Source organism: Suillus plorans, assembly GCF_016647745.1.
Source record: "Suillus plorans strain S12 chromosome Unknown HD556scaffold_10, whole genome shotgun sequence".
NCBI lineage: Eukaryota > Fungi > Basidiomycota > Agaricomycetes > Boletales > Suillaceae > Suillus > Suillus plorans.
This window is the reverse complement of record NW_024537394.1, coordinates 568065-582163: the sequence shown is the minus strand read 5'-3', so window position 1 is coordinate 582163 and position 14099 is coordinate 568065. Positions and strand designations below refer to the sequence as shown.

The following is a 14099-nucleotide window of genomic DNA, read 5'->3' as shown; positions in this document are numbered from 1 at the left end:
ACGCAATCGCAATCTTGATGAAGGGTTGCGACGAGGACCAAGCCTTTTGAGGTTATAACATCTGCAGTTCTTCGTCCGCTTTGATCCTCCATAAGTCCCCGAGATAACAAAATCTCATTGTCCTTTCGAAGCCCTGAAATCGCTTGAACGCAAAAACCCCAGAAAACTTCAACAAGCCACGCAATTCCCCCATGTCCCTGCACGATATGCTAAATTAAATATAGCGGAACAACGGCACGATAGGTAATGCTGTATGATCCCGTCGATTTCGTACCTTCGAACCCTATTGTTTTCCTGAAAGAGACATCGCAACGAGGGCTTTTTCGCGGAGTTTACACGCCTAGAATACCAGCCAGCGAAAGAACGCCCAAGTTTTATTCTATTATGTGCATATGCAACCTAGCTAGATCGTGAAAGTTCGTAACGGTATATATTGTACACTGAACAAGAAAAAAGTACACATCCGGCAAAAGAATACTGCCATTTTGATGTGTTTCGTAGTTCGATGAAGTAGGCGGGACTATGAGATTATAGGAAACCATCGGGGAACAAATGAGAACATGGTATATGTTATTTGGATGATATGATGGAGTGAAGATAGCAATAGAAATATGGAATGCAAGCAAAATGTCAGCAATGCGGAAATGATGAGATTGATTGTAGATGATGCGTGGGTATACGTGCGGCAAAGCGCGCATAATATAATTAACAAGCGCTTTGGATATCACATGGGAGCGGATGATACCGCGGTGATGTGGATATCTCTGGGGAGAAAATAATGAACAAAGCGATCCAGTCGAGCAATCTATAGCGAGATCAATAACATTATTGGAAATGGGAGGAGGGGGAAGTACTGACGGTTTTCTTCTTGAACTCATCACGCAAGGCCGCTAGCAAGCCGATGCTCTGAGCAGGGTCAATAGAATAGAGCAGGGTCGATGACAGAATCGTCAGGAATGACATAAGACGGCTTCCAACTCGCACCAACCCGCCGTGTTGACGAATATGCTGCACCAGCAGGGGGAACATAGCCGGATTGTGGTACAGCAGCGGTGTTCGTCATCTGTGTGAAGATTGGCACTTGTCCTTGTAGTGGCGGAGGGGGAGGGGCGCCCACCTGCGGCACCGCAGCGTTTTGCGGTCCACCCTCACCCGCGTCGAAGTTGATGAACTGCATCATGTCGCGCGTGAATGCACTCGGCTGACGTTGACGTTGCTGCGCTGCCATATAAGCCTGAATATCAGGGTTAAGCTTGAAGAACGATGCGAAGTCGTCCACCGAAAGCTTTGGGTCGATAAAAGTGTCTGTGGGGTTCACGGTGGCGGAAGGATTCACGGTGGTGGGTTCGTGTTCGTGTGACGATGCAGCAAGTACCGCCCCGATATCGAAACTATTGTAATAGTTTTCAAATTCCTGTGACTGCGCGTCAGGGTTTGGGGCCATGTCAACTTCGAAGTCGCCCTCAGGCTGAACAGGGACATCTCCAGGGTTGATCTTTGTAACGTCGAAGACACCGTTCTGGTCAGGAGATGACATCATGTCCTGAAGTGAGCTTTCGAGCTCGTGCATTGTCCCCAAATTGTTAGCAGCCGCAAGGTCGAAGTTCAAGAAATCCTGAGTAGCACATGAAAAAATTAGTGACGGTTACAATAGCGCTGAGAAGCGATATACCTGCGGCTGGTAGTCACAAGTTACCTTTGATGCGTCAAAATCATCCCATCCGGAAGCAGGTTGTTGGGCAGCTACAGAACCAGACGGCTGCGATACGATGTGATCTTGTGGAGCTTGCCATTGACCATAGCTACCCTGCGGTTGCTGCATAGGCGCAGACTCCATATTGTACGAGTTATGGGGAGGGGGGAATGCCTGGAAGAACGGAGGAAGACCACCGTAAGGCTGCTGTGTGGGTTGCGCATATGGGGCGGGAGATATACGTACTGGAGGTAGCTCATCTAACCGCAATAGAAGTTCATCCGAGAGGGATGAAAAATCAGAGTTAGACGACGGGTTCGGCGATGACATAGCTGACAACGGTGGTGATGAACCTGTGAGTCCAAACTGCATTTCCGGGTCGAGGAAGGTGTAATTGTGATAAGGCATGTGAGAGGGGAGGTTCTGGACAGGCATGACACCGGGGAGAGGGTAAGGAGGTGCATATGCCATCGCTGGCATGCCTTGTTGTGGGTCGGGCTCTTGCATTGGCTGTGGTACAACTGCATCGTGTTGCTCCTGTGAGGGCCCGGCGACTACGTCTGCGCGACCGCGAGTTTTCTTCCTCTCGCGAGCGCGTTCCTTGAGCTGCTTTTTTTCTTCCCTGATGCGTTCCTTCTCCTCCTTCTTCATCGGTTGGAACCTATAATCAGGGTATTTACGCTGGTGCTCCGCCTTCTTCGCGTCTGCGAGCCGCTCATACTCTAATTTAACTGCATCTGACTCCTTTCGCCACATGTCAGAAACAAGTTTTGAAACGTCGGCCTGTGCTCTGCTCCGTTGACCAGGTTCTGCTGGTGGTAGCTCCTTTATCTTATCGGAGCGATAGAGGATCCAGGCGTTGGGGGGGCGGGGGGGCTTGACGTCTTCATCATTCGTTACGCGACCTTTTCCTTTCGATCTAATTGGACCTGGCATAGGGTGCAACGGGTGAAGAGCGTAGTATAAAGTGTAGAGCTTGAGATGATTTGGAGTATGAAAGTTCCTCTGAATGGGAGGATGAATGTTGTAGTTAAGAGGAAAAACTGGAAGGTCGCGTCGTAGATGAAGTGCGGGAAAATGTGTAAAGACAGGTCCCATTTTAGTAGGTCCTTGTAGGTCCACACTGTTTTGGAATTGTTTGCTCTGTGGACCAGTTCAGCACAGCTTCTGTACCACAAAGTCCACTATCTGCTCTTTCAATGGTCTTCCCATGACCAAACCACAGTGATTTGACAGAAGGTACGCATTATACAAGAGCAGTCGTGGACCACTTACCATGTCGGCCATCGCTTGGATGTTCATGAAAACAAAGTGAGCTCGTCACTGGCTTGACAGCTGCCACAGTTTACAAGGTGTTCCACAAGGCAAATTGCTTGCGTCGACCGATCCCCGGTTTCAGATGTGACTTGCTTCAACACTGAGTTGTGAACGAAGACCAGAAGACCGGCGAAAAAAGGCCACTAGCTTTACCTAGCTTCGGCGTGGCACCGGGCGGCAACCTTCATCCAGGGACTAATCTTGGAAACGAATTAGTCCTCGACGACCCGCCTTCAAGTTTGACTTGATATCTTTCTTGTTTCTGGGCCATAGTACACAACTGTACAGTAGAGAGTCTTGTCAGTGCTGCGTAGCTGCCTCACCAATGTCCCCGTTACACGTTTTTGATCAGTGTATTACCTTTTCAGAGCCAATAAACCTAGACCGTCATAGTAGGCAACGCTTTGATCATTCGCGCTGAGAATTACGGAGTTAAGCCGCTCCTCGGGTAAAATAGCCTCGAGGCCGTCTTCTTGAACTTTGCAAATGCTTGGCAACTTAAGGATCCGACACGCACGTTCAAAACTAAATTTGTAAAGGAATCTCGAGAACACATGTTTTGATACAAATTTCGACCGAGTATTTAAGTTGCGTTATGATCAAACAGATACTGTAATGCATGCGGAAATATCGTAGCTTGGCGAGGATGAACACGACCTTTGAACATCATACAGAATTGCGACACCGACCAATCTTGAAACACAAAACCATTGGAGGGCTTAGTAGCCTCCGCCGTAACCGCCGCCACCACCACTGTATCCACCGCCACCGTATCCGCCGCCGCCGCTGTGGCCGCCACCACCGTAGCCGCCGCTGTGGCCGCCGCCGCCGTAGCCGCCTCCACCTCCACCGTAGCCTCCGCCTCCTCCTCCCCCACCACTGGGTCTAGCATTGGCCAGGTTAACCCTAAGCCGGCGACCGTCAAGCTCTTGTTCGTTCATTCCTTGGATGGCTGCCTCAGCTTCTTCAGTGCCGTTGAAGGTGACGAAACCAAAACCACGAGAGCGGCCAGTTTCACGGTCCTTCATCACGATGGCCTAAAAAAACGCAAACGTGCAACGAGCAGGAGCGCACACAACAATTTTAGTCGCAGAAAAAAAAACCATGGGCGATCTGCCATCATCGGTGTCTATCTTTGACCACGATGGGAGATCGCCTCAATAGATCGCGCACATCAGTAACATTGCCAAAATCTCCGAAAGCCTGTAAAGTGGATATCAGCATCGAAGACGGACTAATCGTGCAGAAGAACTAACCGATCTCAAGGAGTCATCCGTCGTGTTCCAACTCAGATTCCTGATCGATATGCCGACATCAGTAAAATCGCTCCTCGACACGATCAAAGCAGCATCGACGTACCCAACGTAAACTTTTGCCGCCATGATATTGTGTGATGACGAGTAATGCCCTTCCTGAACTATCAGAGTTCAAAAGAAACGGGTTGATAACAAAGACAGAATGGGTGATGGATTTTATAGTGGGGCGCTCTTATTTTCAGACTCCCCTAGCTGCTTTGGGACATGCCAACGTGGTTTTTGAGTTTGCACATACTTCGCGTTCGGAGTTGCCCTTGCACCTCCCAGAACTCCCGTGGTCATTTGACAAAACTTGCATGCGGCCAGGACCCAGCCGTGCACCAGACTAAAACAGATGCAGATCACGCAGCTGATCATCAATCACGCTTCATAGCGAGATGTATTCGTGGCGCTGCGAAACACAGGTCTCAACGCGGATCTTTACTGATAAAAGTGATTTATTTATCACAGGAGTTGCAGTGAAACGTAGCAGATCAGGACTTGATGTACAAACATAGTAGGATGCTTGTTTTTTTTTTCTCATGATGCCAGCTAGTGGGAGAATTGTAGGATTTCGACATTCTCCCGACTCGCCCTACTTTCCCCTCTCCCATATGTTCTGGATCAATGAACCTGCCATAAGACTCCCTCTCGGACACTCTTTATTACCAACTGCTTGTGTCTGATTGAACAGGATAAAATCATAGGTTATCGTGACTTCAAGACTTTGGTCAGGTGAATGTACCCCCGGGCCAGATTTTCACCTATCATATGGCAGGGCTCCGAGTCAGGTTCGGTTCATCGACTGCCATTTGCAGGTGATATCATGTACCCCCAGATCACAGGCTGTCGTCGTTTATAGTGCCCTATCGACCTTCTAGTTGAAGCAAGAAGCAGACACAAATGTCATCAGATATCATTATGGAGAACATAAATTCACTACGAGTTTCTAATTTATGTTAGCGCATTCTTGATAACGCTCGTGAATATCGTCTCTGCAGCGAACGCCTCCTGAAAAATCTAACGATGTATTCTTCAGGAAACAGGAATCGTTCTCATCACCCCCAGTACCATGCACGTGTGTGCCTTCGAACCAAATCCGCTCTTATCCACTTCTAGTTGTCTTTGCATCCCGAGGTGGGAGTAAAAAGATTGTCCAGACGAATTGTTGCGCGCAACCTCTGCGGATATAATCACCGCATCAGTCGAATCGCTCTCTGAGAGCGATGAGGCGGGAGGTGATTCATGACAAGGGGCCCCGCAAGACGATCGTAGGCGCTGCACAATTTCATGTACGAGTCTGCGTGCAATGCCTTGTCGTCGGAACTCGGGCGATACCCCAAGTGTCAACAAGGTAACCCGCAGGGCGCCTCCTCCAGTCTGATCCCCGCTCGAACCAAGCGGCCCTGGCGTTGAATGCCGTGTTTCCATGGTAGCAGAGGCAAATGCTATGACTTTGCCGTCGTATGTGGCTATCAGACACATGCGCTGCGGCTGTATGAGCAGCTGCACAAAGAATGCGGCGGGGTATGCGACTGGGAGAAGTTTGGTCTTTGGAACCGGTCAAGCGACCTGCCAGTCAGGGGCTCTGATGTGCAAATGTGAAAGTGTCTCCTCACATGAAGTGCACGGACTTGCAGCATGTCTGAAGATCTCATCATCCGTATGCCGATTCCGTCCGGTAGCAGTGATGTCATGTGTCCACTATGAGTCATAGATATATATACTTGGTTTGTTGGAAGATTGGTGTAGGAGAGGAAATCGTAAGGATGGGTATGGAGAAGACGCTTGCAGGAGTAGCATTCGAGTTTTAGCGTTAAGATTTTAGTACGCCTGCACTGGTTACGGGCGTTGTCGGCATGGAGTACATTAAAGGCATAACGCAATGATGTCATGCAATTGCTTTCCTATTCGCTCCGAGCCTCCGAAACATATACGTAGGATATTGTGCGGCCAAGGAACCGATCTACAGAACATTGTTGCATCGCAGCGGATTATTGTAACATATTGTAACATATATAGTCCAGTGCCCTTATGAGGGTATTATGTACGGTCCATGCACCCGAGTGAATTTTCGCAGTGACGACAGAACTCTAAACTCGTCCCGTCATTTCAGTATCATAGACAGGCTTGACCGACGCTTCGAGATACTTCGTTGGCCAGTAGATGATGTATGTGCAAATACCAATCAACAGTGGCAGGGAGTCGAGGAGGTAAAAATAGACTTGTTGGGCAAGGGTTAGACCAAGCGCCTTAATTTCAGTACCTCTCAACACTTACTTTCATGTGTGAGGAGATAGCCGCCATTTCCTTGACCAAGCTCAGTGACACGGTAGATACAACGAATCTGTATCGCGTAACATCAGTGAAGATGGAGAATGAAGTGTGGACGAAAGGCGTACCATGTAGGCTGTTGAAGAAAACATCAATATCCAAAGAATTTGCCCCCACGGCTCCTTGCGGAACATAAGGCCGTCTCGAACAATACAATGCCATGCATGCACAACTAGGATCATGAAGAACGCAAATGAGACTGTCTGAAGAACTAATCCGGCGAGTAGTATGTCCGCGCCCAACTTTGCACTTGTCGTGTTTGTCGACGCTTCTAGACCGCCACCTCCACCCTGAACAGCATTGTGATTAGTCCTCCATGTGACAAGGCAAACGATCAAACTTCAAACCTGTATGAGGAATGTCGTGATATCGCTGATAACGAAGTACCGGGCAACTTTCTCTGGTTTTATCCAAGAGTAGCGTCTGTCCACACAATGCACGATGAAACGCCCATAAAGGATATAATTGAAGGCAAGGTATGCGGCAGGCGGTAACAAGGTGAGGAGTTGTTGGGCCATGAAAATCGGGAGAGAATTTGGGTTCGTCGCCATGGGTATACGCATAAAAAAGCCAACGGACATCACTGTTTTAACAATCAACACGTATTTCGAGGTGGATGGTGAAAACTGACAGGTTGAGGCGATAGGGAGACAAAGTCCCCACCATGCCTTGTTCATGAATAAGCGCGTGAACAGGCATAGGCTGGCGACGGAGTACAATACGCCTGCCGCGATTGCTGCGGCTTTGCTTGGGTCGTATTCTGGATGACATGGATTAGACCCAATCCGAAAGATGATACTTTTTGGACTGACTAAATACTGTGGAGACTATTGTTGGCGTTTCGACACCGACTGTGCTGTTGCCGCTGGCTAATGTATTTAAATATCAAGTTCAACAGATATTGACAGACAGATTACTGACCTGCCCTCACCGCGCCGATGAGGAAGGCGCCGATGATCAACATATTCGCAGATTGCATGTTGGAGGCTTGGGTGTTAGAAGGTGATATTGAGATACAGTAACTCTCAAGGGTTATATATACCCTAAATGCGATGATCCAGCATCAATAGACCTTCCCAAAGAAGGGAAGGTAGCTGCGGGAACGTTAACAGCCCTCACGGTTGCAACCTGTGAAAGATAGGTGTTGTTCAAGTAATGGGCGCAGCAATCATTGAATGTGGCCCGAAAGGGTCCCAGGAGTGTTAACGAAGACCGGCGTAATTTGTCTACCGTCGGAAGGGGAGCTGAGCACTGCCGGCTGGTGACGTACCACCAATATGACATCCGACGGGAAAGTGTCATTTGGCAAGTACAGCAGTTTGATGCGCTCATCAGAACACAGATGGAATGCGTACACGCGATTGATGCACGACTAGAGAATCGACAATTGATGATCCTGTGCCATACCGAGCACAGCTCTCGTCAAGTTCACAAGTAGTTCGAATGACAGATCAATATCAATTGCCATTGAAGCGCAGTTCAGTGGCACAACAAGACTTACTGCATTACCCGCCCTATGATCGCAAGTAGCTGTCCGCCCTTCTACAAATATCAAAAGACTTAGCTTGACGTTCCTAGTACCGTCGGAATCACACGACAACATCACACGCATGCCACCATGTCAATGACCCGAGTGATAAATCATTGTGATTCGCTGAGCACATGGTTTGCCCAATGCCATGGGTACGCCTCGCCGCCTCCTTATGCTGGACAGCGAAAAGTTCCAGATTTTAAAATGGATAAGAGGCAAATGATGCAGTATCCAACACCCTACTAGGCTATCTGTCGAATCCAGTGCCGATTCCCAAATATCGAGTTATAGCCTAGCTAGAAACTCTAGTAGAAAGTCAGATATTCAACGTCTTCAAGTTGAATTTTGAACTTCTGTCAAGATTACTAATCGGCGTGTACCGCCGACGTAACCTCTATTGCGACCACCACAACCTCACTTCACCAGCGCTATCGATCAGTGCAGTCCCCGTCCTCAGAGCTCAATCCACCGCTAATCCTTCGTCGCTACCGATCCGCTCGACAATTAGAACACTTTCTCGTCATTGTCACGCCAGGTGCAGCCCGCCGGTCTAATATCTGCCAATAACATCATATTTTTCGTCACTCCGTCTACATGATTCCATTTGTACACTCATCCTTTCTATTTTTCGTGACATTCCCTCATCATGTCTACTCTACCTGTCAGGCGTGACACCACTCTCTTCTACGTCCGTCCTCACATAATCATCATTCGGCCTACCTGTACCTGAGGACCCTTACCGAGCTACAATATAAGTAGCCTGTGTAATACAGTTCCTACTGCAGGCAATATAACCAAGTCTCGAAGTCCCGGTCTCGCATTCTCTAACCCGAAGCATCTCATTATCTCGTCTATCATCTCAGACGGACTACATTTTCTACTTCATTACTCTCGTTCACGAAACCTCTGACTCTACAGTGCCTATCTCTTACAAGCGGTCCACACACGCCTTCGCACTCCCCATGAGCGGACTTGGAGCTTGCATGGAAATATCGGTATCGTATGTCGACGGCTTTTCCTAGGAAGTGTTATATTGTACTGAGGCCTGGCCGGTGATATCTGGTTGGTGGAAATAAAAGGACATTCATCCAAAGCAAGCAGAATAAGATGTCCGCTCATATAGACTTAGTTAGTTGGGAAATTTTTGACAACACGCAGTGTTAGTTACTTGGGACTCAAGGTAGATTTTGGTGCCCGGCTACTTTTTCCTACTTTGCTAGAAATTCAACTTTGACATATTCAGAAAAAAGTTGTTCGGTCATATTAGGTTACATGTCTTGTTACTGACTGCACTAAAAATACAAGATTTACTAGGTGGATCACCGTGGATGAATCGATGATGCACGAAGAGAGGTGGCTAAGATTATTAAGTAAGATTAAGTAAGTTGGGGTTTTCGCAGTGACGACAGAACTCTAAACCTGTCCCGTCATTTCATAATCATAGACAGGTTTTGTCGACGCTTCGAGATACTTCGTTGGCCAGTAGATGATATATGCGCAAATGCCAATCAATAATGGTAGGGAGTCGAGGAGGTAAAAATAGACTTGTTGGGCAAGGGTTAGACCAAGCGCCTCAATTTCAGTAACTCTCAACACTTACTTTCATGTGATGAGATAGCCGTCATTGCCTTGACCAAACTCAATGACACGATAGATATAGCGAATCTGTATCGCGTAACATCAGTGAAGATTGACAATGAAGTGTGGGCGAAAGGCGTACCATGTAGGCTGTTGAAGAAAACATCAATATCCAAAGAATTTTCCTCCATGGCTCCTTGCGGAACAGAAGACCGTCTCGATTGATACCATGCCATACATGCACAACCAGGATCATGAAAAACGCAAATGAGACTGTCTGAAGGATTAATCCGACGAGCACTATGTCCGCGCCCAACTTTGCACTTGTCGTATTTGTCGACGCTTCTAGACCGCCACCTGCACCCTGCACAACGTTATGATTCATCCTCCGTGCGATGAGAAAGACAGTTAAACTTCAAACCTGTATGGAGGCTGTCGCGATATCGCTGATAACGATGCACCGGATAGCTTTCTCTGGTTTTATCCAAGAGTAGCGTCTGTCCACACAGTTCACGAAGAAACGCCTATAAAGGATGTAATTGAAGGCGAGGTATGCGGCAGGCGGTAACAAGGTGAAGAATGCTTGGACCAAGAAAATCGAGAGAGAATTTGGGTTCGTCGCCATGGGTATACGCATAAAAAGACCAACGGACATCACTGTTTCAACGGTCAACACGTATTTCGAGGTGGATGGTGAAAACTGACAGGTTGAGGCTATAGGGAGGTGAAGTCCCCACCATGCCTTGTTCATGAATAAGCGCGTGAACAGGCATAGGCTGGCGACGGAGTACAATACGCCTGCCGCGATTGCTGCGGCTTTGTTTGGGTCGTATTCTGGATGACATGGATTAGACCCAATCCGAAAGATAGTACCTTTTGGACTGACTGAATACTATGGAGACTATTGTCGGCGCTTCGACACCGACTGTGCTGTTGTCGCTGGCTAATGTATTTAAATATCAAGTTCAACAGATATTGACAGATTACTGACCTGCCCTCACCGCGCCGACGAGGCAGGCGACAATGATCAAAATATTCGCAGATTGCATGCTGGAGGCTTGGGTGTTAGAAGGTGATATCAAGATACAGCAACTCTCAAGGGTTATATACACCCCAAATGCGATGATCCAGCATCAATACTAGACCTACCAAAGAAGGGAAGGTAGCTGTGGTGTAGTAGGGAGCACAGCAAGGGGGTTAGCCGGTGGGAGCAGGAGTCAGGGGTCTCAGATGATCGGTCTCCTAGAGCCTCATCGCATCATGTAGTTAGAGCAAGCGTGAATTAGTCGAGTTCAGCAAGCACCATGTTCTCGTCCTCTTCAGAACGCTAGGTTGGTGTCTCTAGTGGAAACATTAACAGCCCTCACGGCTGCAACCTGTGAAAGATAGTCACGATATTGTTCAACTAATCTGCGCAGTAATCATTGAACGTGGTCCGAGAGGGTCCCAGGAGTGTTAATGGACTCCGAGTGGTGCTGCTGTGGTCCGGTCCGGTTCAGAGGGAGAACCAAGAACCGGACCAATCATTGGTTCGGTTCTACGAAATGTCCGAACCCAGAACCGGACAGAGAACGGTTCCGATTGAAGCACAGTTCAGTGGCACAACAGGACTTACTGCATTACCCGCCCTCTGCTCTTCTACAAATACCAAAAGACTCAGCTTGACGTTCCTACCCAAGACAACATCACACGCATGCCACCATGTCAATGACCCGAGCGGTAAATGAAGATCATTAATGGTGATTCGCTGAGCACATGGTTTGCCCGATGGGTACGCCTCGTCGCCTACTTATGCTGGACAAGTGAAAAGTTCCAGATTTTGGTATGGATAAGAGGCAAATGAGGGAGTATCCGACACCCTACTAGGTTATCTGTCGAATCCAGTGCCGATTCCCGAATATCGAGTTAGCCTGGAAAGCCAGATATTGAATCAACGTCAATTTTGAACTATTGTCAAGATTATTAATCGTGCACCGCCGACGAACCTTATAGATATTGCGACCCACCACAACCTCGCCTCACCAACGCTATCGATCAGTCCCCGTCCTCAATCTACCGCCAATCCTTCGTCGCTATTGTCACACCAGCTGCAGCCCGTCGGTCTAATATTTCAGATTCTTACACTATGCATTCCATGGTGATCGTCAATCATCAATCATCAATGATATTGACTTACAGCACCTACAGCCGCCGGTGTCGAGAGATGTCGATTGCTTCAATTCTCGAGGATGATTCAGAAGCCGCTGGCCCATGAGCGGACTTGGAGCTTGCATACACGTACCGGTATCATATGTCGACGGCTTTTCCTAGGAAGTGTTATATTGTATTACTTAGGCCTGGCCGGTGATATCTGGTTGGTGGAAATAAAAGGACATGATTGACTCACATCCAAAACAAGCAGAAACTTATGTCAGACTTACTAGCCCCAAATGGGACCCTGTCGGGTTCCTCCCAACTTTTTTTACATGAAAAAAAATCTAATTATTGTCCTATGTCAGACGTCTGCACCTCCTAATTTTGAGCATGAGAACGCACTAAGACTCGATGTTACAGTCATCCGCTTTTATCGCATACAAGTACGAATTCTGACTCGTTTGCGATTTGCCTGATCACGATCCTAGTATACCTGAAGGAACGTCGTCGTTTGTATTTTGGAGGTTTATCGTCGCATTAAAAAACGAGTCAAGATGTATAATAAATACATCATTGAAGGAGTGTCGATAACAAGATATACTACTACATTATGGGTATACTAGCCATGTTTCATGCCGTAAGTTTGAGTTTGTGGTAATACAGCAGCGGTGAAGAGAAACATTGCATTAGGAAATGATTGGTGTTAGTCATCAAAAGAAAGTGATACGATAACGAGCGAGAAGGTGTGATGCTGGTTGTCAGCGGCTAAGCCTATGCGGCTTGACAGTCCTTGGCGTGCTTCTTCATAGCGTCGCGGCGAGAATACGTCTTGGAACAATTCTTGCAGGTCCATCTAGCTTTCAGGTGGCAGCTAATGATGTGCCGTCCGATAGCGCCTCTTTGCATCTTCTGATCACAACCCTGCCAGGAGCACACAACAGGTTTCTTGTCGGTTCCATGCACACCGTGAGAGTCGCGAAGATGTATGCCAAGTCTGCGTTTGTCATGAGAAATGGGATGGTCACACAGTTTACCATCTTCAACCCATGCGCATTCAGAAAGGGCCGCTGGAGTAAGGACGATGAGAGGCTATAATAAAATGTTGGAGAGAAAGACGAACGTTGTTCTTGAGACGGCATCATGATAGGTAATGGTTCCGTCGGCGACTGTGACATCATCATTTGCAAGGATGGACTCGGAGGGAATGTGTCTGAGTTGAACCACGGAAGCTGTCCGCATTGGTTCCTAGTAGCTGAATGAATAGTATGCCCGTGACTCAGCCTGATAAACTTACCCTTGGTTTAGGTTGTCATCCTCAGGCGGAGGATACCATAGATCTTGAGGATAGTAAAGCGTTCTATCATCTGCTGTCTCTGAGTGTGATAACATAGAGTTCTCAGGAATGCTCTGGAATGCCGTATTATCGTTCACATGGTACTGGTATCCAGAGTTCCTATAGTTTCGCAATGAGGAACCGACATAATCATGTCGGATAATAACATACTGCATTACCAAAGACTCTGGAGGAAAGGTGAAGCCACCCGGGAAGTACTGGTCTGATGGACCATTAACAATGGGTCCAGACCACCACGCGGTCGAAGCGCGAGAACTTGAAGTTCCAGGGGCGTGATTTGGGCTATCGCACAGGCAACGGCGTCAGACCCTCAAATCTTGATGCGATCAAATTTCATGCACTAATCACCTTGTAGTTTCGTTGTAGCCGAAGGCTGAGGCATCAGCGAATGGATTGAAGGATTGCATGCTGGCGGTTGGATTGAAGATGGAGGGCTGGGATCGTTTTCTACTATCCATAGGGCCAGGCATGGTATTTTATAGCTTCCCAGATCCGAAATCTCCCTTTCCATGCCAGACCATAACCCGTGGACCTTGGTTGAGTACAGCCTGCACCGATGGCTGGTGGCGAACTCAGAAAGGCAATGCAAAGAGTTTCCGACATATTCAGATATCCAGAATTATTAAGTGTTAGGGCATGCGCCAATGACAGTAGTTGCCAAGCCGGCATTCGAGTCATCGAAGGAGGTAAGGGTCCACTAGCATGCACATTGATAGGCTGAGAGTAATTGAACTAACGGATTTCCACACAAACATTATCCCGAGGCTTGAGACGACGAGTAACGGGAATATCGTGTTTGACAGAAAGGAGCCTTGAGCCACATGAATGGCGTGAGTTCGGGTGCGGCGCGCAGAACAGCTCGTT

At 47.9% G+C, this 14099-nt stretch overlaps 6 protein-coding genes across 6 annotated transcripts; all 6 read right to left on the bottom strand.

The window, feature by feature from the left end:
• Positions 1-916: 916 nt before the first annotated feature.
• Positions 917-2791, bottom strand: HD556DRAFT_1439514 (uncharacterized protein; the record flags this gene model as incomplete). The annotated part of the gene is made up of 2 exons (XM_041305970.1): positions 917-1615; positions 1673-2791. The coding sequence occupies 2 exons, from the start codon at positions 2789-2791 to the stop codon at positions 917-919; spliced, it is 1818 nt and encodes a 605-aa protein (XP_041164079.1).
• Positions 2792-3524: 733 nt separating this feature from the next.
• On the bottom strand, positions 3525-4533 carry HD556DRAFT_1345413 (uncharacterized protein). Its single transcript, XM_041302223.1, has 4 exons — positions 4370-4533; positions 4267-4306; positions 4184-4213; positions 3525-4047 (listed from the first exon to the last, which is right to left on the bottom strand). Exons 1-4 carry the CDS (start codon positions 4390-4392, stop codon positions 3730-3732), a joined length of 411 nt encoding a protein of 136 aa, XP_041164078.1. The 5' UTR covers positions 4393-4533; the 3' UTR covers positions 3525-3729.
• An 807-nt stretch (positions 4534-5340) lies between these two features.
• Positions 5341-6002, bottom strand: HD556DRAFT_1230844 (acyl-CoA N-acyltransferase; the record flags this gene model as incomplete). Its single annotated transcript, XM_041297378.1, has 2 exons — positions 5341-5856; positions 5925-6002. The coding sequence occupies 2 exons, from the start codon at positions 6000-6002 to the stop codon at positions 5341-5343; spliced, it is 594 nt and encodes a 197-aa protein (XP_041164077.1).
• A 92-nt stretch (positions 6003-6094) lies between these two features.
• HD556DRAFT_71306 (RTA1 like protein-domain-containing protein) lies at positions 6095-7814 on the bottom strand. The gene is made up of 6 exons (XM_041311380.1): positions 7561-7814; positions 7452-7508; positions 6987-7399; positions 6708-6929; positions 6586-6652; positions 6095-6529 (listed from the first exon to the last, which is right to left on the bottom strand). The coding sequence occupies exons 1-6, from the start codon at positions 7616-7618 to the stop codon at positions 6399-6401; spliced, it is 948 nt and encodes a 315-aa protein (XP_041164076.1). The 5' UTR covers positions 7619-7814; the 3' UTR covers positions 6095-6398.
• Positions 7815-9772: 1958 nt separating this feature from the next.
• HD556DRAFT_1305374 (RTA1 like protein-domain-containing protein) lies at positions 9773-10797 on the bottom strand (the record flags this gene model as incomplete). Its single annotated transcript, XM_041299769.1, has 6 exons — positions 9773-9835; positions 9891-10112; positions 10170-10405; positions 10454-10582; positions 10635-10691; positions 10740-10797. 6 exons carry the CDS (start codon positions 10795-10797, stop codon positions 9773-9775), a joined length of 765 nt encoding a protein of 254 aa, XP_041164075.1.
• Positions 10798-12437: 1640 nt separating this feature from the next.
• Positions 12438-13973, bottom strand: HD556DRAFT_71313 (uncharacterized protein). Its single transcript, XM_041311382.1, has 5 exons — positions 13584-13973; positions 13386-13517; positions 13176-13334; positions 13002-13126; positions 12438-12948 (listed from the first exon to the last, which is right to left on the bottom strand). The coding sequence occupies exons 1-5, from the start codon at positions 13703-13705 to the stop codon at positions 12653-12655; spliced, it is 834 nt and encodes a 277-aa protein (XP_041164074.1). The 5' UTR covers positions 13706-13973; the 3' UTR covers positions 12438-12652.
• Positions 13974-14099: the final 126 nt, after the last annotated feature.

Bases quoted from the DNA above. Each gene is read 5' to 3' on its own strand.
- HD556DRAFT_1345413 (XM_041302223.1), bottom strand. From the start codon at position 4,392: ATGGCGGCAAAAGTTTACGTTGG. The intron at 4,307-4,369 runs GTACGTCGATGC...CATATCGATCAG, and splicing joins GCGGCAAAAGTTTACGTTGG to GAATCTGAGTTGGAACACGA. The intron at 4,048-4,183 runs GTGCGCGATCTA...GCGTTTTTTTAG, and splicing joins ATTTTGGCAATGTTACTGAT to GCCATCGTGATGAAGGACCG.
- HD556DRAFT_71306 (XM_041311380.1), bottom strand. From the start codon at position 7,618: ATGCAATCTGCGAATATGTTGATCATCGGCGCCTTCCTCATCGGCGCG. The intron at 7,400-7,451 runs GTCAGTCCAAAA...CATGTCATCCAG, and splicing joins AATAGTCTCCACAGTATTTA to AATACGACCCAAGCAAAGCC. The intron at 6,930-6,986 runs GTTTGAAGTTTG...AATGCTGTTCAG, and splicing joins TCACGACATTCCTCATACAG to GGTGGAGGTGGCGGTCTAGA.
- HD556DRAFT_71313 (XM_041311382.1), bottom strand. From the start codon at position 13,705: ATGCCTGGCCCTATGGATAGTAGAAAACGATCCCAGCCCTCCATCTTC. The intron at 13,335-13,385 runs GTATGTTATTAT...GCGAAACTATAG, and splicing joins CCAGAGTCTTTGGTAATGCA to GAACTCTGGATACCAGTACC. The intron at 13,127-13,175 runs GTAAGTTTATCA...TTCAGCTACTAG, and splicing joins GATGACAACCTAAACCAAGG to GAACCAATGCGGACAGCTTC.